Source organism: Poecilia formosa, unplaced genomic scaffold (genome assembly GCF_000485575.1).
Source record: "Poecilia formosa unplaced genomic scaffold, Poecilia_formosa-5.1.2 Scaffold104, whole genome shotgun sequence".
Lineage (NCBI taxonomy): Eukaryota > Metazoa > Chordata > Actinopteri > Cyprinodontiformes > Poeciliidae > Poecilia > Poecilia formosa.
The window spans coordinates 1,545,806-1,568,491 of NW_006800043.1; the positions used below are offsets into that span (position 1 = coordinate 1,545,806).

The following is a 22,686-nucleotide window of genomic DNA, read 5'->3' on the forward strand; positions in this document are numbered from 1 at the left end:
CACTGTCAGTCAACCTCAATATTTTAATGGCAGAGAAACAACAGAAACAACTTGCCTAGCTGTAGTGGGGCATGTACACAAGTATAAATGACATTGCTAACAATCTCCTCCTGGCTTTGATTGTTTATTAGCACTGGGTGCACTGTCAACGTAGTGATAGTTTTAACAAATAAGTTAAAAAAAAAAAATGGATCTGAACATCTGATAGTCAAATACCTCATTTTAAATGATCCTGATCTGAATTGGAGACAAGAACAATTGAATAGCACATCATCCAATACAACATCGAGTGAGCTTTTAGAAAGCAAAATACCTAAATCTACCACGTAAATTTACCAGGCAAATACAGCTCACAGCATAAATTAAAATCTGGCATTTTTCTTTCCATCTTTACTGAATATTTCTGAGGAGTGCAACCAATTAAAATCTTTGGATATAACCTCATGTAATTTGACTACACCAAACTATTCATGGCACATTACAGTTCTTGTACTAGCCAGCTGATACATAATATGACAAATGAGTACACAAACATAAGAGCAAGCCACCTCCCCTCCTAACTTTTGATCTTTGAAGGGTAAAATCCCCGTTAGGAGTGGCTCTGTAATAAATGAACAGAAGTATATAATTTGCTGATTATGCTCAAGTAGAAAAAAGAAAATGACAGCAATTAACATAATTTCAGTGGGAGTTAACTGTCCAGAACTAACATCGCCAAAGGCAAGCTGGCAGACAGCAGGCACAGAGGAAATCCACAGCTTTCACTCTTCGGGTTGGGGATATGGATATATTACAGAAGCGGAAGGAGTTGTTGTGTTATCAATCCTTGTTGGTGTTACCGGGGTGATGGTTTGCATTGCAGGAAAAAAAAACAACAAAAAAACCCCCACTTTGGATTCAAAAGCTACACAACGTAAAAACAAGATCATATTCATTAAGCTTTCAGATTGATGGCAATTTAATGACTTTAAGAAGCAACATAATGATATGAAAAAGCTAAACTTTTTTCCCCCCCCCCAAAAAAACGATCAAGCCGTTTTTCGAGGTAATTTCAGGGCTCTTATCAAGCTCGCCAAGAGGGTCTTAGCACTGCAGGCCATCAGACCATACCCTGACCTCTGTTAACATTCATGCTTTTGCCCCACTGTGCTAAATGCTACCTGTGGTGTCGCATCTGCCCTGGGAAGTGATCCAAAGCTGCAGCATCCAGTGTCTCTTAGGAGCCCCACGGAATTAGCAGCAACGATCCCAGGAGACAACCCGCCTGCCAATCCCTGCCCCTTCCAACACAGACTCTGACACAGAAATAGTAAACACCGCACACCAAACTTGAAAATTGCAAGCATGAGACTGTTTGATTCTGCAGCCACAAAATAACTCTTTGTGAGGCTAAATTTATCATCGTTCTGTGCCTCAGTGAGAAGAGTCTTTCTCTACAGTTCACTATCTCCTCACAGTTTTTTGTTTTTTTTTTCTTGCCTGTGTTTTTCCTTTCAGTGCAAGTACCGAGGTTACCGAGGCTCATCTCTGGCCCCTTTGTCTCTCACAGCAACTGCAAGGTTTATTAACATAAATTAGAATAGCTCGCCGAGAGAGTACCTTGTCGCTACGCGTTACCCAAGGCAACCTATCCTCCGTTCTCAATCCACCTGAGCTTGTGTATGTGTGTGACTGTGCATGCATCTAAAAAATGTGTGTGTGTGTGTGTGAGAGAGAGAGAGAGAGAGAGAGAGAGAGAGAGAGTGTGTCTGTGTGTGTGTTTGGAGAAGAGGGGGAATGCACTCCCTTGCATCTAAATGTGAAACTCCCTCTGAAATGAGGGAGACATATCCACACCCATCTCTCCCCTGTCCTGATTAAAATAAATGGTGCTATCTGCACTGCATGACTCACTACACCATGGCATTACTATCAGTAATTGAAACATCCAATCACGACTGAGCCATCAGCCTTGCTGCTCTTTCCCATCTGACTCTGTGGCACCTGATTGAACATCCGACTATATGGGATGTAATACACGATATGCAGTGCGGTTTATACAGAGGAAACCTGACGAGAGAAGAAGAAATACCAGGAGGAAGTTTGTGATTCTGTTTTTCAAAATCATTTTTATTTTGCGTGGCATAAGTAACTGTGTGTTCAAAGCATATGTAAATGCGTACATCTCCGTGTACCCCTCAACATCGTGAGCAGATATCCAGCGAGAGTCGGCAGCCTCATTGATTGGTGTTGATTCCATCTGGGCAGCGAGCAGCGACTGACAGAGGATCTAAGCCGCTGCGAAAGGCAACCATTAATCTTGGTCCTGTTTAAGCAGCATGTATTAATTTGTGTCATTTTTACTAAGTCAGCCAGGGAAGAGTGCTCGCCGTCTTATGTTTGACTGTTCATCGAAGCCGGGGAGTGGCGGTGGGGCATGGGGGGGGGTCTTTTGTACAACCCCACCGTGCTGCCAACACGCCACTTACATCTTAGTGGCGACGAGCCAGACAGCCCACCTCCATCAAATTACGCAAGCGTTCATAAATGCATATGCATTTTTTTTTGTCTGACTCCACAGGTAGCATTTAACACACAATTTTAATTATACATTTTTCAATACATAACCTACATATTAGACTTTTTTTATTATCAAGGTGTACCAAGTTTTTAGAAAAAATATTGTTTCATATTCATCATACTATACCTAAAGTTTTTTTGTTTTTTTTTGTCTGAAATGCCATAAATAGCACATGAGCAATCAGCGTTTTCTTTGGCTAGATGGACCATGCCACATTGCCCCTCCCCTACCTGTTGCTGTGCACTGGATGATTACACCATTTTCCCCTTGCTTATGAGACAGAGGAATATTTCAAGTTCAAAAATGTTATGAAAACTAACAGACCACCCCTGAACTCTCGTGTTAAAGTGATACATTTTAAAACTATAGTTGGGATGCTTTGAGAGGTAGGAATAACAAAAATTAAAAGGTTGTGGTTTGAAAGCTGCTATAATTATACATGATTAGGTTCCTACAGTTTAAAGTCTTTTTAATAAGATGCCAGAGAAATTACAGGAGTTTTTTCCTGCTGTATGGTTCTTTCAGTAATGCTGTAGAGGCCCTCTGCTGCTTCTTGCTGCACTCTACTGTTCAGCTGGCTGAAATTAGGTTACTTTGGTTATCCTTTACTTACCAAACAGTTAAATATTTGTCTATGACATATGCAGTTATTGCATGGAAACCAAAGGAGTGCCACCTATAACTCCAAATGAGAAAACCGTGTTTTAAAACACTTGCAGGCGAGCTGCAAGTAACTTGTCACTTAAGCAGCTGACTGATGTTCTGCCTGAGCAGATAGCTTGACTAATTAACTAGCTGATATGAGATCACAATAATTTTAGTGTAGTTCCATAAAGAGCAGAATGGCAATAAAAACTTTTAATTAAAAACTACAAAAATGTGCAAATATTCTATATTTTAAGACAATATATTGAGAAGGACAAGGGATGAAATTTACCTGCTTTTTTCATTTCTGCATATTTACATTGCTGTAAATTGTGGAAATAGATAACAAAAAATAACAATACGGGAATATTACAGATAACACTGTAACTGTAATAGTCAATATATATGCTACATTATTTTAAGGCCAGTAGAAATAAAGCTGTAAATTTGTTCAAGGTCATTATAAAATTACAACCTCACACTGACCAACAGCAGAGGTTTCAACTCCAACGACATGAATGTATGCTTTGACTGGTCAAACTGTGAGGTGCAATTCCACAAGATTGTGCAAAATCTAATCAAATCCAAACAGCACCAATAACGAAAAAAAACAATAACCACGGCAATTGAATTGGCAATAATGTCACCGGAGCTGTTGTGTAGACACTAAAAGCTGCTCCAGAGATAAACATCCGATAAAAAAGAAACTCCACTCCAGCCATGGAACAAATTTCCTCTCTAAAGCGATTTTATTTTCGATAAGTGGGAGGGCATTCTTAGTGTAATGGATCCAAATATGATCAGATGCCAGAAAACTAAGAACAGGGTCGTGCGCAGGATAAGAGCCCAATGGTCAGAGCAATCAACACTGCTGGATCAGATGACCAGACAGACAAATGCAGTCAAAATATAAATATATATATAAAAAATTGGGGCATATTTAAACAGATGCGTTTTGTAACTATTTATTTTATGGATATCAATACTATATTTAAGACCTTTATTTTGAAGGAAGAATAGAAGCAGATCTTTGTCTGACCTGTTGATGAAATGAACATAAGCACGGTGAAAATACTGCGTCTGGTTAAATGTTAGTCTGTAACGAGGGTTAGGACGGCAGCTGTTTTGAATATACTCACATCACATTTAGTCCAAAATCTAAAATATTTAGATTTTGGACTAAATATTCCAAATTCAGTCCAAAATTTGGATTAAATTTTGGACTAAATTTAGTCCAAAAATTTAGTCCAAATTTTTGGACTAAATTTACAGTATTTTAACTGTATACAGTTAAAATTGTCCAAATTTTAACTGTATACAATTAAACTTACAAAGATAATATTATTCTACACAAACTACAGATTTGTTATACAGGTGTATGAAAACTTTCCTCTGCTTCTTAGTAGAGGCAGGCAATTGTATCATTATGAAAAATAACTATTGTGATCAAAACGATGGTTAGAATTGTTATTTTACTGTCTGGACTATTTTTCTACTGTTGATTTAATCAACAATAAATGTGATTATGCTTCAAAAGAGGACTGAATGCAAATAATGTGGACTGTTTAGCACCCAAGTTACACTAATGAATGCAACTGTTGTCGCGATGCACCCTTTTTAATAATGGGCACATTGTATTTTTATAGCGGTAATTGTTCACTTGAGGCTTTGACTGCATATAGTGACAGCTTAACAGCCCAACAGACAGATGAATTTTTAAAATACCTTTTATTGTCACTTTTTTATCACCGTCGCAATTAATACTGCAACATATCGTGATAAAAATCTAAGCAACGTCACAGAATCCTGACTTTATTTTTCCTAAAAAATATTGCTAATGTCTCACCTCATCTCATTCTTGTGAACACAATATGCAGTAATCAAACAAAGCCCAGTAATAAGGCATTGTTTAGACATTTTCTAATGTAGCAAAATAAAAATAATTAAATAAATAAATAAAAAGTAATGCTCAGGTGTTTGTAAATGAGCGCACAGGTACTCTGTAGTTATACATCGCAACACTGAATATGACCACTCTACAGCCAGATCTGTTATCATGGCTAATTACTACTCCCACCTCAGATATACAGGGCTGTAATTAGCCTCTTAAAACATGATTAACATGTCTCAATTAAGCCAGTCAACATTTGCATAATATATTAGCTGTCCTAATTGCAAGTGAGTTTATGCTGGAGGACAGGAGAGCGGCTGAAATACTTGCAGGTTTTCCTGAAGTGCACGGGTAATAAAGTACGAATATAAAGTGAGACATTAAAAAAAGTACGGCAGATTATTTTTATATCCTGTAGCTTACTTTTAAAGCTACAATCTGCACATCCTCCGTAAAAATATATCACATGGGTATTATCCCTCACTTGGATGAACATTTCTGGTAAGAGGTTCGTATAAGCTCACAAATCAAAGCCTGCTTTTCTCAGATATATATATATATATATATATATATAAAAAAAAACTTCACTCTCATTTTGAAGTTATTTATTTTGAGGTTATTTATGAGAGAGCAGACAAAGTCCTGCACGGTCTTATTTCCGTGGAAACTAAAACATGAAGGGGCTGGGGGTAGTGGGGGATAAACTGCTGCTTCTGCACTTCCAAGCCAGGGACAGATATACAGTCTCCCAGCTAGCACGGGGAAACCAAGGACATAGCCATTAGTTTCAGGACAGCGCCACATTGGAGACTAATGCCTCCATCTGTCACTGGATATGAGAGGAGAGTAACAAAGAGAGGCAACACTAACCCCTGAACTCATCATGGACAGCCGTGTCAATTAAATACTGAAAAACAGCAGCACTGGGAGCCATAGTGACCAGTTTATCCACTGCTGCACAGGAGCTCAACGAGTACCTCCATCATCGTTTAGTGTTGATATTAAAGGAAATGCTGGAAATAGCCATTTGACATTATCGCGATGCGCCTGCAGGTTTACATCAAGCCTATTGAGGGAGTCACCGTATGAAGTGCTTATTTAATAGTCAGTCAAGTCACAAATTAGTAAATTCTTGTTTAAATCTAAATTCCGTCATTTCTAAGCAAAGGTTTCTTGTTTTTGCTCTCTCTTTACCCGTTTAAGCCAAACTTTCCAAGCAACTCTCAGGTTTATGTCGAATCATTTAAAAAGGTTCCCAGAAAACGTGACATGGCTGCTGAGGGAAACCTTAAAAAGAAATGTACGATCACATGGTATTTACGAACTCCAACAACCTAGTCAAATATATTAACTATTACAGTAATACAACATTATCAAAAACATGTACCTTTCCGAAATGCAGGATAAAAACCTGCTAAATTTAGAAGCAGCATTCAAGTCCTTATGCTCTTTAGAGTAACACAAATATAACAAGCCTGTTAATTAGTCAGGCTGTCGGCTCAGGCAGCCAGCAGTCAGCTGCTTAACAGAAATGTTACTCGTAGTTTGTCGACTGTAGTTTAATAGTGTGAAACCTTGATAAGTTTTCACACCAGGACAGTTTTTCGCTACTGAAAATATTTCCATAAAACTGGATATCTGAATATGTCTTCATTCTAAGTGAGCTAAATGTGTGGCAGCCTCATTTCATTCAGCTGATCAGCAGTGTGCAGCAGCAGCAGCATGTGGTGGAGGAGGGCTTTAGTCTACTGCATCTCTTCTATCACTTACACACTTTCTTTGAAATTTTGCTAATGAGCACTTTTGTGTTGAAATGCATAAAAAAAATTACTAAATGAAATCTTCAAACATCTTCTAGACATATATGGTTAATTTTTTTTTTTGCAATCTTTTCTGGAAGTGGAAGTTAGAGAAGCTTTTTGTTGTTTGTCAGCAACATAAAGGCATCATCTTTAGCCGAGATCGACAAGCATAAGAAAAAGCACAAATGCTGGACTTACAAATTAAACTCTATTCCTCACCTTCCACTGAGATATTCTGTCTGTGTTTCCTTATCTTAGACAGAGGTGATGGCATGGTGCAGTGGGTATAATATTTCCAGTTAGAAATTATGATTATTCCGCAATCACAGCCGTTTTTCTTGCATGAAAGCAAAGTTGAACTTTGTCTTTGAGAAAGAGTCTTGCAAGAGCACAGACTGTCCTACAGGAATGCTTAATGACACTACAGATTAAAATGTGTTATTTCCATCCACAAGTATAATACTAAATATGTAATTATGTCATATTACTGTCAAATTAACAAAAAAAATATGGGATCTTTTGCCATGCAGATGTATCATAATTGTTTAAATCTTATCTGTTGCACCCTGGGTCATTAGAACTATTTTGAACATTTAAAGGAGCGACATGGCCATTTTTTTCTCTTTTTATAATATTGAAACTGTAACTTTTTAAAAACCCTTTTCTCCTCCCTACCTGTAAGCAGCCCATGCCAACGCCACGCTGTTAAATAACAGTTCTTGTCTGCTTCATGCCGAAAAGCGTAATATTTTTCACTTGCCTTCCCAGTCCTTTAAGAAGCCTTAAAGAGCTCTGATTGCTGTGAATATCTAAAATGTTTTGCCTAATTAGCATTGCATGCTCTCGGTAGGACTGCTGTTAGCAGGACAGACTGATTCAGCAGGTCTCTAGCTTTGATAAGTTCAAGCGGTGTAATGCATTATCCGTCTGATCACATTAGTCATGCAGGAGCTCTCCATCTGACCCGAGTCTGCATGGATGTAATGTGAGGCCACTGACACAGAGAGGCCTGACGAAATGAAACAGTCCCAGGCCCGCAGATAGAGAGAAACTGGCGGTGGTGGTGGGGAGTGAGCCGGCCTGAAATCTGACACCCAGAAACACCGACTTGGTGTCTGGCTTCTCTTACTTAGTCAACCTGTACGTGCCAGCTTCCCTCGCCATAATGGTTCCAAGCAAACAAAGACGCTTTCCAGCCCTAGTCACAGGATACGAAGCAGAGCGCAGGAAAACAAACCCGAGTGCTCTTAGTGACTTCGCTTACAATGCCGATAGGTTAAGATTAAAAAAGGCAGAGGGCTCGGGAGGGCGGGAGGAAGATGTTTCTGTGAAACACGACCTTAGCTGCCAAAAGGCCGTCTCTAAGTGAGGTAACACAAACCTCCGCTGTTGGCTTTCTATAAGCCAGGCGTGTGGACCTGAGCTTGTTTAAGCTTGCTAAATACTCCAACGCAGTGACACTGCAGCGACCCCGGCACAAATCAAAAGGGGAGCGAGGTGGCGCGGGGTCATCAGTTAAGGCTTCCTCTGTCCACTATTGGCATGCACTCCCGCCTTGTTTGTCAGCTGCCTGCCAATGGACACCTCACTGCGGCAGTGACCCATATTGCTGCTGTCAACGCTCACACCGCCGACACAGAGCGAGGAAGAGGCGCACATGGCTCGTACATGCAGCAAATGATCGCTAATGTGGAGAAACTCTTCCTCTCTTTGGTAAAAAGGTTGAGCCGGCGTGCTCGTCATCGCTTCTCGGAGACACTGACTGCAACAATGTAAAAAGCAAGGAGAAGCTGACTCTTTATAAAGAATATAAAAAAGTCTTGACAAATTACAGGCTGTACTCCACTCGCATACACTGCACTCAGCACATTTGGCTGTAAATGCCATGGTGAAGGTTTGAGTCATTTTCTCTGTCACTGCAGTGAAAGGATTTTCAGTTTCGTCTGCACAAACCCTCCTATAGGCGAAGATGAGCCGCAGCTCAGCTCTTCAATTTCAGACAGGGGGAATTTTTTTTTTTTAGGTGTCTCTGGGAGTGTGTGTTTGTGCGTGTGCGTGTGTGGGTGTGTGTGTGTGTGAGTGGGGGTGCTTAGGTTATTCATAGATTCTAAATGCTTTTCTTCATAAAGCTGGAGAAGACATCGAGAGATTTGTGATGTTTAGGTTAGGTGAATGTTCGTTGAGTAAAACAGGAAAAAAAAAAAAGAGCAAAGCAATAAGACGAAAAAAAATAAAAGCTCTTTTGAAACATGTTCATTTCCAAACTTGGTACTAAACATAGGGGAGGACAATTTGCAGTCTGAGGGGAGCCTCTCTTCTGTCAGAGGCTTGGTTGCCAAGAACGGTGGGAAGAGGGGAGAGGCAAAGGGGGAAAAGCCAGGAAAAGGTCCAAGTCACTTTGTTCTTCTTTTTGGAAACGAACTCTGGTTGAACCCAGGGAGACGCCAGACAGTTTACAAAGAGCCAGGCATTACTCTTTCACTTTTCCGAGCCTTGCAATTTAAGAGCGAGGGCCCCCAGCCTGCACTGTAGCTTCCTCCGCAGGGGCCTGCGCTCTTTGTAAATCTGATGAAAATCTCAAGTGTCTACATGTTTTCCCCTCTTGTTTTTAGAGAAACCTGTGCCAAACCCTGACTCATACAGATGAAATGTCAGCGCAGAGAAGTTCATGTTATATTAATGAAAACAGTATTGCCTCCATGCGGCTCGGTCCCTGTGTTTATTCTCAGCCATCTCGCACGGCTGCGACGCGACAAGCCGGTCGACAAAGTGACAAGGCTCCCTCTCAATAACCTCGCAGACAGCCTCAAAGTTGTGCTCTCAGATAAGCTTATATTGGATATTTCGTTTTATTTCCTCTCTTGAAAAGCGCCGCTCTGCCCCGTCCCTCCGAGACAACTCGCAGCCTTTCATCACATGAGCTGCTCTCCTTTTTTTTTAATCTACTGTTAAATTAGTGATAATTCACGCATTCCGTTTGGTGGCTTTGACCCTTGTCGCGAACATAAACAGAAAATACCTCTGCGTGAAAGACTGTTCACTTAGCACACAGCATCAAGCCCTACAGAGAGGGGTGAGGAAGGCTAAAATGATAACACTGCTGTCCAACAGCAGCTGGTTTTCTCTGCTTTTTCACATATGTTTTATGATACCTTGTAGGTAAAAACAGGACGTGGTATTTATACAGGCTGAATCCAATTATAAAAAAAAAGTGATGGTGAGACACAAAGATGGTGCTGCTGCAGCCAAAAAGCTTCTCATCTGTGTGCGACCTTACCTGTTTTCTCCTTTATTTCACACAAGACGTTGAACAGAGCAGGTTTCATTCGATGGCAATTGAGTGCGTGTTTCCTAAAAAAAGAAGACAGCACATCAATAATCAGGTCAATACTCAAGCAAACAAACAGGCATCTATTTTTTTTTTGTTTTTTTTCTAATGTGGTCATTAGAAATAAAACACAAGAGCAGAGTAAAATTATGCACCAATTGATCAGCCAGAGATCGGAATCAGCCAATTTTTCCTTCACTGACTTAAATCTGTCATCAGCAAATCAAATCAAAATCTCACTTTTTAGCTTTTCTTTTATTTTTTAAACTGCAGGCATAAGGTAAAATTTACACAGTTATCTAAAGACCAACATTGGTCAATTTTCCCTTCATGGGCTCTAACTGGTGAGCAATAATTTAAAAAAATACATAGGAGCATACCAAAATATTCACCACCTGGAATCTGCCAATTTTCCCTTCATTGTGTTGGTCTTTTCAGGTCAAGTCTAAATAATATATTGTTTTTAATTGGAACATTTCAACAAGAAGAACAAAAATACTGAAGCAGTGTAAAATATACACAATTAAATCCTCCAGAGATGAGAGGCAACCAATTTCCCTTCACTGGCTCTGATTGATGATTGGCAGGTCAAATTATTACAAGTAAAATCTGGTCAGTTTATTGATGCATTAATCTCTTGTATTTTTTTTTTATTCTATTTTGCATTTATACTACCGCCATTAACAAAGAGGAAGCATTTTATCGTCTTTATGTTGTATGGTCAGTAAAATTAAAAAATAAAATAAATATAAGCGTCAGACAACTGCGAATTGAGATTGTAGAATCGGCAGGTTACATCTCGACCAAAACAAGAAATCGGCACAGACCAGGAAAAGCTTATTGGTGCATCCAAATAAAACTAATTTTCAAATTAGCTGTGCTAAATATCGAAAATGTAGATTTTTATAACGCACCAATAGGGCAAAATTCTATCCAGTTACACCTCACCTCTTAAACATTTATTTGCATGTTTTATTTCTTTAATTTCCCGTCTTTATTTTTAGTGCTGGGTGTAAACCACAGAAGAGGATCTGCATCCTGTTATTATGGCACAGGATTACAATGTAAGCTCCTTTGTAACAATTAAGCCAAAAGACTCTGAGAGTAACTGAGCTGCCAAGTCCCCTCATAGATAAAACAGGTCTGGTTTTTCTTAATCCGCAATAATCAGGCGCTAATTAATAAATTATGATAGGAAATGATCACACAAAAGTTGTCAAATTATGAAATCTTCAAGTTTTTAAGGGTTTGTCTGTCGCTTTCGCGCAATCTCGGCACTTCAGTGGGCGTTATTGCTTTCATTTACAGGCAGTTCTGTTACAAGCGAGTATTATCTCCCCCCTTCCTCTGATATTTCCATCTTTTCCCATCAATAACACGAGTGTTTTTTAAGTTGCGTCTCACCTTGCCTGCGCTTCGTCTAAGCTTTGGTCTGTGATGGTCATTATTTGCTGTAATATGTCTCCGATGTCCTGCTTTCTTCCGTCTCCGTCCGTCCCCGCCGTGCCATCCTGCATATGCTGCGCCAGGCCGGGGTGTCCGGCCATGCCTACCCCGTGGGAGTGCATCAGCCGCGGCTGCTCGTCCATCCCTGACCACGGTCCCCGCTGCCTCCCCTCCAACTTTCTTTTTTTTTTCTTTTTTTTTCTTGTTGTTGTTGTTTTTAATTTGATGTGAAGAGGAGGGGGAAAGGAAGAGAAAAAAATCCTCGGGAAATTCCTCTGGATTCCTCGCGTCTATCTGAGCCCAGACACTCCTCCTTTTTTCCTTGGTAAGCTTTTCTGGATTTGGGAGGAGGGAGACTGACAAACCCTCTCTCTTCTCTTCTCGGCTCTCTCTCTCTCTTTCTCTCTCCCTCTCTGTCGGTCTCTCTCCCAGCTGGTTTAGGTGAAATCTGATCTGAATCGCTGCATTTGGCTTTGGCCACTCCTGCACCGCTACGTTAGGGACGAAGGAAAAACAGGATTGAACGTTAAAGGTTCCTAATCTGATTAAAAGTGGAGCGCGTTGTGCTCCTCCGCTGTAGGCTGCAAATAATCGGGACCTCGATGCGCCAAAAAGGCGCTGAAAGTATCAACTTGCCGGCGAAGGATCTGAGCGCAAAGTGGCCCACCAACTGTTATTGTTTCGCTTATGTCTGGTAACTGACTCATAATCAGAGTATGGGATGAAGAGCCTCCGCCCCCTTCGAGCCACGATTGGAGAGGAAGGAGCGCGCAAGTCCCACCTCGGTCCTCTCCGAAAGCGTCAATCATTCTCCTGGTGGAAGGTGGGACACCGTAATAAACATTAAGAGATGTGACCGGGCCGGGTGGCAATGCGGTGATGGATAGAGAGTGAATATGTTGCCTAATAAATAATTGTGAGTGGCAATGGAGCTCTGACCCAGCAGGGCGGCATGGTGGTGCTTGCAAAAGACACTCTGTCAGCCAGACTATATATTTTCCCGCTGAATATTTACATTCGTGTAATCAGTCAAAGGAATAGTAAATCAACATGGATTTATTGAAACATGCTGTGGTTTGTGAAGAGCATCTCATGAGCCTTGAGTTGTAACAGAGACCCACAACAGCCATCACCCCGTTCAAAACACCTTAGGCGTTCACAAACAGGGCTGCTCTTTAAAAAAGTGTGTGCTAGGGCAGCAGCCTAGGCACCCAAGATTTTGTGGGTCCTCAAAAAAATAAAAATAAAAAATACAGGAATGAATCATTCACAAAATAATTGTTGTATTTTTGTTAGGGTAAGAAATATACTAGGATTAGGTTGTAACAGTATTGGCAAACTTTAAACCTTCGTGAAGATGATACAGCCGATAAGGCTGATTTTGTATATTGACTGCATACAGTTGAAGAAATTTGGAAGTAGACTGTATTGTATTATCATTGAAGAAAAACAAGACAAGAATCATTATTTATCAAGATAGAGTTAAACGCTTATTAATTTATTAATTATTACTCTTATCTAATCTTAAACTGCTATAATTGGGATGAATTTAATGTAACTGTTGTACTTGAATGATCACCTATTTAGTGATTGTTCACCAAATAGATTAGTGATTACTCATTTAACAATTGGTAGTTTAAAACAGTGAAGTTTGGACTGTATTCAGTAACATATATATCGCCAAAACAACATATAAAATGATGAAATACTTTATTATCATAATATTGCAATGACAATAAAAAGAAATTCATAATGACCATTCCTTCCTATTTTGACAGTTATGGTGCAGTTTTTACAGGAAATGCAGACTGACCCAGGAGACTTTTCCTGGGAGGAACAACACAATCGCCTCTCGCTGCACTTCTTCTGTGCCTCAAAGATTGCATCACAGTGACCTGTCAAACATAGAAACGGGTTACATTTCTGTGTTTTCAGAAGGTGGCAGTAATGGCAAGGTTGCCTGTTTGGGTAAAAGGAATGTCACAGCTCATCCTGAACAGCAGCAGCACAGAACCCCTTCCTCGTTCAGATGCGTGCGAAATAAAAAAAAAAAAATGGAGTAATCAGGTTTGCTCCATAAAGACCATTTTTAGCAACAGCAAGGACTGAACAAAATAAAAAACTTTCATGTTTGATGTAACAAGGCGAGTGTTTGTATTTCTAGAAATAACAGCTGAAAATACATTGTGTCCTTTGAGATATTCGTGGGTTTACTGGGTTTACAGGAAAAGTCAATTATGAACCCCACTCACCTTTTGGCAATCACAGCCTCTTAATTGGGAGTTTCTGGAAGCTTCTGGCTCTCAAGTCTTGATGTGTTTGCAGTCATTTTAAGAAATGACACAGGCCACCGAGGTGCATTTAGTCAGTGACTGGTAAGTTAATTAACCTCATCTGTCCTCCCACTTTGTTCAATTTGTTTATTTGTTTGAGTCTGTGTCGCATTAAGATGATCAAAATAATAATGTAGTATTTTCCACTTCGCCATCATTTACCTTTTGGGAGACTTTTATGAGCCACAAATGCAGCCAATGTTCATGAAGTTGAACGCAATCTCTCGAAAGCCACACAGTGTGATATTCAGCATAATCAGCATGGTCCATGTGCTGAACATAATATTTTTGTTGGGAAAAAAAACCACAAAAATATAAGCAAGTGTTGGCAACAAATAATATAGAAAAAATATAGTACTCATGAGATTAAAGTGTATTTAATGGAAAACATTGGTTTTTAACCTTAATCATGTGGACACGTCACAAAGTTCAGTCATTGTCTTTGCATGTTTCAAGTGAATGAGGGTTGAACAGCTAACTATCCTGGAAGCTGAACAGTTCTCTTTATTTACTAAACGTTTATCATCACCGTTATACAAGTTCTTACTTTAATGCCATCAACACATTTAAAGTTTGTCCGGTAAAAAAGGCCACATGGTGATTTAGTTTTCATGGATTTAGAAAGAGGAAATGACACAAAGAAAGCAAAGCAGAAAAAAGACGAGGGGGAAAGGAAAAGAAAGGACAACATAACCTTCTCCTGTTTGCTTCACATAAATTAACCAAAACACAAAGAAACATTTAGAGAAGGAAAAAGAAAAGTAGAAAGAACTTTTCACCTGTCAAAGCCCACCCCTTTTGCATACATTTCTAATACTTCTTTATTTATTTTTTTTTTTACAATACTCAGGTTTTCTGGGACACAGATTTTTAGGCTTTAACTATCTGTAAGCCATGGTCAAATATTTTTCTGTACATGTTAAACTATATGAAAAACTTTTTCACAATATTCATATTGTTTTAGATGTATAGATTTGGCGATACATGTATTAAATATATATGCTTTGCCTTAGAAACCTTACATTTAGTAGACTATTCACAAATAAATTAAATATGTATATACGACAGAGTTATATTTTGAAAAGTTTGTAAATTTAGTCATGCAAACCTTTTTATGTTAACACACATGTCGGTATATTCAGACATACGCTAAAGGTCGGCCAGACATCAAAGATTGTTTTCTGGGAGATTGAGTTTTCTGTCACAACAGAGGAACTGACTTGTTAAACACAAACTGGACAGGAAATGCTTCTAATGCAACAATTGTCAAACAATCTAGAAGCCATTAAGCATTTGGATTTTAAATATTTCATAAAACACATACTAGGAAGTTGGACAGGTTTCTTGGAGTCTTCGACTTTTACAATGAAGAGAAAAGCAAATATAGCACAAAATTAAAAAAAGAAAGAAAATGAATACATTTGTGAGGAAAAAATGTGAGCAACAACAACAAAATCATGGTATTGTTAGTTACATTCTGTTTTAGAAATTCTATGCAGATATTGGATAATAAGCATAGAATACTAAGACTAGCATGTTAAAAGTTCTTTAATTTTTGAAAACTAATTTCTCCTACATCATTTCTGGCCAAAGTTATTGAAAAACTACTATTGAGCCACAGTACAAACAAATAAAACATTTGTGTACTACAATGAGTCAATGTCAGAGGCTGGGTTGCATTTTGACTAACAAAGGCTGGACGTAGGAAGGAGAGACGATGAGTGTCTTGAATATAAAGAGTTGAATGCAGTTTCTGTAACTCACCACCAATGCTAAATGTCAAATCTGCACAGGATTTTCAATATAAAAAAATCTAAAAAGGTTAAAAAATGTGTAATCCCATTAGACCCAAGATCTGCTCTAATGGGAATTTTTGAAGGTTTTCTTAAAGAAATGTCTCAACTGTTTATAAGCAGCAGTAAGGATGTTCATTTTGTCTGTAAGGCACTTTTTTTTCATATATCATCATTAAAAAAAGAGGAGTATCAACGTCAATTTTCAAATATAGCTGAATCTTTTTGCCTTTGTTTTTAAACAAACAAAAAAAAGCCAGTTCATAATGTGGACACAGTGCAGTTATGTGCCTCAGAGGCCGGCCTGCGCCTTCTTTCACTGGGCCGACAGAAATCGATCAGTCAGTTTTCTCATTACGTGCTGAATAGGGAGGTAGGCTAGTAATTGTCACAAGGGGCAGGGTGAGGTTGAGGGTAGTGGTGGTGATAATGTCTGACACTCAGGAGTGGGAAGACGGTGCAGTACAGCCCTGAAATGGAAGTCTGCAGTCCAACCCCCATCCAGCTTTATCTTCTCCTAGGTGCTGCAGGGTCACGATGTGAAAAGGGCTCTCTTGTAGGTCTTTTAGAGATATAAATGTGCCAAAAAAAAAAAAAAAAAGCACTACAGAAATGACGAGAAATTCCTCGATACATTTTACCCAGCTTTGTGACGCTCCCTCAGGTTCCGACCCGTGAAAGCGTCTCCAACAAGTGCTCGCCTTGCCTTCTTAGTTCTGATTTAAAAATCAAAACAGCATTGATTATTGTGAAATATGATCTAAAGAGCTCGTTCTTTTCACTTTAGATTCAAATTTATTCCAGTGTAAGCCAATAAACAGAAATGACCTTACTACTTGGATGTTGGCGGAAAAGTAAACTCCAAGCAGAATAAATAAAACCTTGTTTATGACTCTGATTGCAGTATTTCAGAGAAAGCAGCACTTGCACCCTTAATGAGCGAGGGGGAAAAAAATCATTTGACATTGCATATTTTCTCTCCGTAAAAACAGAATGCGTTGCTGTAGCATTAATATTCTGATAAAAAGTGGGATTTGATTTTAATTGCAAATGAATTTTGATGTAAAAAATATGCCTATAAATAGTGCATGTTTTTTTTCCTCCAGAAGCTCCAGAGTTGTTCTTCAGAGAATAAAAATGTTAATGCAGAGCATGTCGGTATTCCCAACAGAAACGCAAACTAGTTGAATTTGTGGAGTTGTGTTTACCAGGATCCAGCAAGGCTGCTCTGATGAAAACAGAAAGAGGATGCGCCGAGCATAATCAGGCATTTGTGACTGGAAAACAACAAAATGTAAGCATTATATACACACATCGCTTTGCAAACATATCCACACTCCATCTTTCCGTCATTTTATTACATCATTATCCACATTTTAATGTACATTATTGGGTTCTTCTATGTTAGAACAATTAAAAGTTATGTGGGGGGGATTTTTTTACAATTACATTTTGACATTTTTAATTTTCCATACAAACACTCCTGAATAAATTAAAGTGGAAAGGAATAGAGGAGAAGTTTTCCACAAGCTATTTAGGGGACATGGACAATTTGTGACCAGCGGGTCAGATTAGTGAAAAAGGTTGGCATATTTTTCAAAAATTCAAAGTGTGAGAAAAATGCATCACTACAGATTAAACTGAACGTACTCTCCTCACAGTGAAATATGGCGGCGACAGAATCACCCACTGAGGGGACGCTTTTCTTCATCAGGTACAGGAAATTGTTTAGAGATGACAGGAAATAGGTGAAGGAAACAAAAAACAAAACAAAAAAAAAAAACAAAGATTGCAAAAGACTTTGCAGTGGGATCACCCTCCAGTGGAATACAATAACACTAAACATAAAGCCAATAATAGTTTTTGATAAAAGCTTATTAATGTCTTGGAATGTGTCAATCAAAGGGCAGACCTAAATCCAGCATAGAATCCGTAACAAGAAATCTTCACTCTCTACATCTAGTATGTCTGAGCTTAAGCTACATAGCGAAAAGACTTGCAGGCGTAGCTGCAGTAAAAGGTGGTCCCACATATACTGACAAATGCATACCACACTGTTTTAAAATTTTATTAGTAAAATATTTTTGGCAGAATGTATGCTTTCCTTCTACTTTTACTACTTTGCGTCTCTCTGTAAAATGAAACTGGAAAAAAAAAAAAAAAAAAGTTATGCTAGATTGAAATTTGTGGTCGCAACACAACACATATCAAATGCATATTTATGTGTTTTAAGCTGTTTATAAAAGGATAAAGCGTGACTTACACCGGAAGCGGTTCTTGACACTTCAGGATTAATAAAACACTCCACAGTTCCTACTCTAGCCGCCGGAGCGGGGTCAAACAGCTCCTCCCAGAGAGAGCTGCAGGTCAGAGCAGGGTAAGTTATGTATGAGGCAGGAACACACCTCGGGAGAAAGCAGCGACTGCCTGGCACATCTCTCCAGGAAGTAACCTTGATGAAAAATTCAGTTGTTTGCAGCTCCTGTTGTCCCTCAGGCATGAATAAAGTGGGGCCCAGACAGAGAGAAAAGACCTGGGCTCAGCTTGAAACTACTCACTGACCCACTGCCGAGGAGCACACGCAGCGGCCAGCATTAGGAGATGGGCATGAATTAAACTTTAATCACGCCTCAAATAGATTAAGCGACAGCAGCTGAGTCAGCATTTCCATACACTTACTTTGCTGCGGCTGTCCATCTACTTCTGAACTCGTGCAAAATGAAACTGAAATCCGCCTCCCCGGCCCTCCTCCTCCTCCTCTCAATTCAGCTTTGCATTTAAAGAAATTGTATTTAAAGATGTGTAAATGATATGCATGTATGAATAATATGTGGATGAAGATTTCTGTATGGAGAACAGATTTCAGTCATATTTATATTTATACTTCTTTTCCAAGGTTATGATAAACAAATCATGAGTTTTCTCCTGTCTTCTGGGAGTAACCACCAATAAATCCATCTGTAGGTGAGGATCATTGATGAAACATAGATGGACTAACAAATGAACAGAATCACTTTTTGTCTCAGCTGCTTTCCCCCCCCCCTATCACAACAGGCCAGAGAAGTTGAACTGTTCAGAAACAAACTCCTGACCTGCAGTATTATTCAGATAAAGTGAAAAAGACAATAGTGTTGTTTGACTGTTAAACAACATTCCAAAACGCATCTCTGTGTCAGTGCTCATTGTGTATTTAGCATATCTAAAACCATGAAAGTCATACTAAATCCCTGTGCAATAAGATAAAAACCATGCAAAACATATTTATAAGACAATAAAATGTAAAATTACCATAATCCATCCATCTCCACATAGATCCTGGACACAAATGCCAAAACATTACTGAGACTGAAACAGGGCGAACCGTGCAATCACACTCATACTTAAATACAAACGCAGCAGACTAACTAACCTAATGTTTGTCTTAGTATCCAAAGAAAACCCAGTAGAACATGCAAACTCTGTGCATAAAGTTCCTGGCTACATTGTAGTCCCTTAATTCCACAAGGCAATGGTCACAACAACTGTGTCATCACACAATGTGACTTGTGCAATGCAAGAGCAGTACGATCCAGTCCATCTGGAAAGGAATTCACACCAGTTTCCAGTTAAAAATGGGGAAAAAATAAATAATCAGTGAAATTTGTTCAATATTGTTCAGAAAAACTACTGGTTGTTTTTCTGAACAACCAATAACGATGTACTTATAAGAATTTGATGCACTAAAACGCTGGGCTTACACATTTACCAGCAGAGGTTGCGTACTACTAGTATAGCATGTTAATAACTGCAGCTACATACGCAGTGGCATGTACGTAACAACCACTTTTGAATGTGAGCTCTGATTTCCCCCTCAACAGTTTTACTTTAAGGGAAGATTCCAATTATTCTTGAGATAATTCCAAGCATCTGTCTCATCCTGACTTTGAGTGAGAATCATGGTTGCCTAGTTTACATTGTCATGTCTGGAGCGTCAACAGTTGATCAGTTGTATTTAGAGAAGACCATATGAATGTTGTTGGTATTGCAGTGTTGAACAAGTTGAAATTATTTCTTTCCTATGTTCCCATTGCCAAACACACGGCTGAAAACTAAGTGAATTTCTAGATTTAGTAATATTTGTATTTGCCCAATTATTTGGACTGTTGATTGGTGGTGGTGTGGAAACATTCAAACTGTTTTGTAACATTCCCCAGCCTGAAGTTTCACAGCAAACTTCCACACACAGTTTGTGAAGATTTACAAAAAAAAAAAAAAAAAAGTCAATTGTTGAAAGAAAACATTGTGTTATTCTCGCAATTGTCATTCTGTGCAAATCCAAGAGATTTGCATACTCGCCGATATGAAATATTCAATGAATCTCACGCTGTAGGTGAGGTTTACTGAACTGAAGGTTTCACAAACCTCCAAGCGGCACTTTTATTCATGTTTCTGGTGTGGAGGATGCCGATGAGTCTCTGTGCAGCTGAGGCCGGGTTGGGGTGAAGGATGACTGATGTGAAAGGGTTGACCTGTCACATAGCATTTGACTTACTATCCTTGGAACATAATAAAAAGGGGAGCCAAATGTCGAGTGATACAAGTGATGCATCCTCAAACCACATATCCACACAGAGAGGGATGAGGAGATGAATGGTTTATAATAAAACCAAAAGCCCAGCAGCCATTCTGTGCATGGCATGTAAAAATAGTAAGCTTCTGATTTTCATGAAAATACCAGTCACTGGTGATTCTTGCTGTGTGTGTCGGCTAAAGGATTTCCATGAGTATCTCTGCTCTTGCTGTAGGGCCCCTGTAAGCCCTTGGACCTCTTGGCAAAGCGTGGGTAGCGCCTGGTGGGGGGAGATGTGACGGATGCCGGAGCCTCGGAGCCTGCTCGCTGCTCTTTGAATTTTCCCAGACTCATTTGCATTCATAAAGAGCCTACTCCTTGTCACAGAGTGTTTTCTCTTTTAGACTGCCTCCAAAAAATCCCGCGCGACTCTTGGTGGGAGTGCGCCGGGAAAATCTGACTGTCAAAGACGACAAGACGAATGAATCCTTGTGTCAGACGCGTGTGGCTTCAACGATGACAGATGGAGGAGAGCTGTCCCTCCGTCGATCGGCAGGCTTCATTTTGGAATAAATAAATCTGAATTTCGCCCCCGCCCATAATTACAAGTGTTGCTTTATTTGACAGCTCTCTGTGTTAGTTGAAGGCAGTGTGTCTGCTGATGTGTTTGTGTGTGTTTGGTGGGTGGTGGCGCTGACCAGGTGACAGCTTGATTTAATTTTATGGAGGCGGGAGCGGCGATGTAGTGAACTGGTTTTCAATAGTGACATTTTGGGCTTGCGCTTTAATCAAGCATCAGTATACACCTGTAACAGCGCGAGGACGCAAGCATGCTATCGGAGATCAGTCGCTCACAACTTTTAGGCCTATCCTTGAACAAAAACGCTTCCTTTCCAAGAATCAACAACGTTTTTCTGTGTGCAATTCTTTTTTTCAACCCACTGTGTAGTGCTCGCACTGTGTTATATTGTTTTCTTGAAGTTTCTGTATGCATGTTCTAACAATGTAACCAAAGGGAAGGGCTATTATGCATGGTTAAGGTGTCCAGAAATGTTTCATTTTGAATATCATCAATCAGTTCAGTTCAGGGTTGGCCAGTGGAAATACTTGCCTAAGCAACAAATCGTGAAATAAGATTTAATATCCATGAAAAAGAGATTCTCAATTCAGCACCAGCTGCGATGCAGTTGATCAGATAACTATGTTTGTGTCATTAACTAGACATGATGCTCAGCCATACTTTCTTACAATTTGCCCAACCCAGGCTGGCATCCTTTGACTGGAAATGAAAATGAACAACAGTGTCTTTACCATTGAGCAATGTTGCCTTTATTACTAAAGGCCACTCCATATAGTTAAAGTTAAAGAAAGCTAGTGCCATCAAATTAGACTTTTTTAGATAAAAAAATACCAATAAGAATTTGAATATAACATTTTTTAAAAGGGGCTGCACAGTGGTGTAGTTGGTGATACTGATGAACAAGAAGGTCCTGGGTTCAAATCCCTGCTTGTGATCTTTGTGCATAGTAGAATGTTCTCCCTGTGCATGTGTGGGTTCTCTCTGGGTACTCTGGCTTCCTCTTACTGTGCAAGAACATGACTGTTAGGTTAACGAGTCTCTCTGAATTTCCCTTAATTAACTATGTGTGTGTGTTAATGGTTTTTTTGTTCTGTACTTCTCTGTGTCGCCCTCTGATCAAGTACCGACCTGTCCAGGGTGTATCGTGCTTCTTGTCCAGTGACCCCTGGAGAAAGACATCAGCCCCTCCATGACCCTGCGAGAATAAGCAGGAACAGACAATGGAGGGATGTTTTAGAAAGTGAAATCAGTACGAATATGAAAGAAAATGTCCAACATTAGGTCTATCTGAAACATATGTAAGAATACTTACTTCAGTCTTTGGTACCAAACCCAATGTACGCACATTCAGTTTCTATTTTGGCTTAGTTTCTTTTTAAAAACATGGGCCAATAGAAATTGGCACAGTAGCAGACATAAAGAGCACATAGATTGATGGGTAATGGAATCATTATTATTATTAATCTACATAAAGAGAGTACATTTTAGAGAAATGCAACACAAGAGCAATATTTCAATGTTAAAAACAGGGGTTGCTTTTGCTGAGAGAAGCCTTGATTTCACACATGTGCTTGTTCTGCATGGAAATCAAAACATGGCTTTGAGGAGCTTATTGTCTCTTTAAAAAAAAAATCAAGAGAAAACAACACAGCAAGTTGAATGTCAGCAACACAAATTCCCTAAACCTCAAAGAGCACCGTTCAAGTGGAGGATGATAAAAAAGGAAAACATCTGCTGAGCCGAGGACGGTGCCAGGGCT

General features: G+C 39.4%; 1 protein-coding gene across 3 annotated transcripts in view; it reads right to left on the reverse strand.

The window, feature by feature from the left end:
* LOC103143038 (pre-B-cell leukemia transcription factor 1) overlaps positions 1-12,323 on the reverse strand; it is a 65,277-nt gene extending 52,954 nt beyond the window's left edge. For 2 of the 3 annotated variants that reach the window (XM_016674970.1, XM_016674971.1), the window contains exons 1-2: positions 11,631-12,323; positions 10,176-10,249 (exon numbers count right to left, since the gene is read on the reverse strand). In XM_016674970.1, the coding sequence (XP_016530456.1) occupies positions 10,176-10,249; positions 11,631-11,815 (259 nt within the window). In that variant the 5' untranslated portion in view covers positions 11,816-12,323. The remainder of the gene's footprint in view (positions 1-10,175; positions 10,250-11,630) is intronic. The other variant, XM_007559417.2, reaches the window with a different exon arrangement.
* Positions 12,324-22,686: the final 10,363 nt, after the last annotated feature.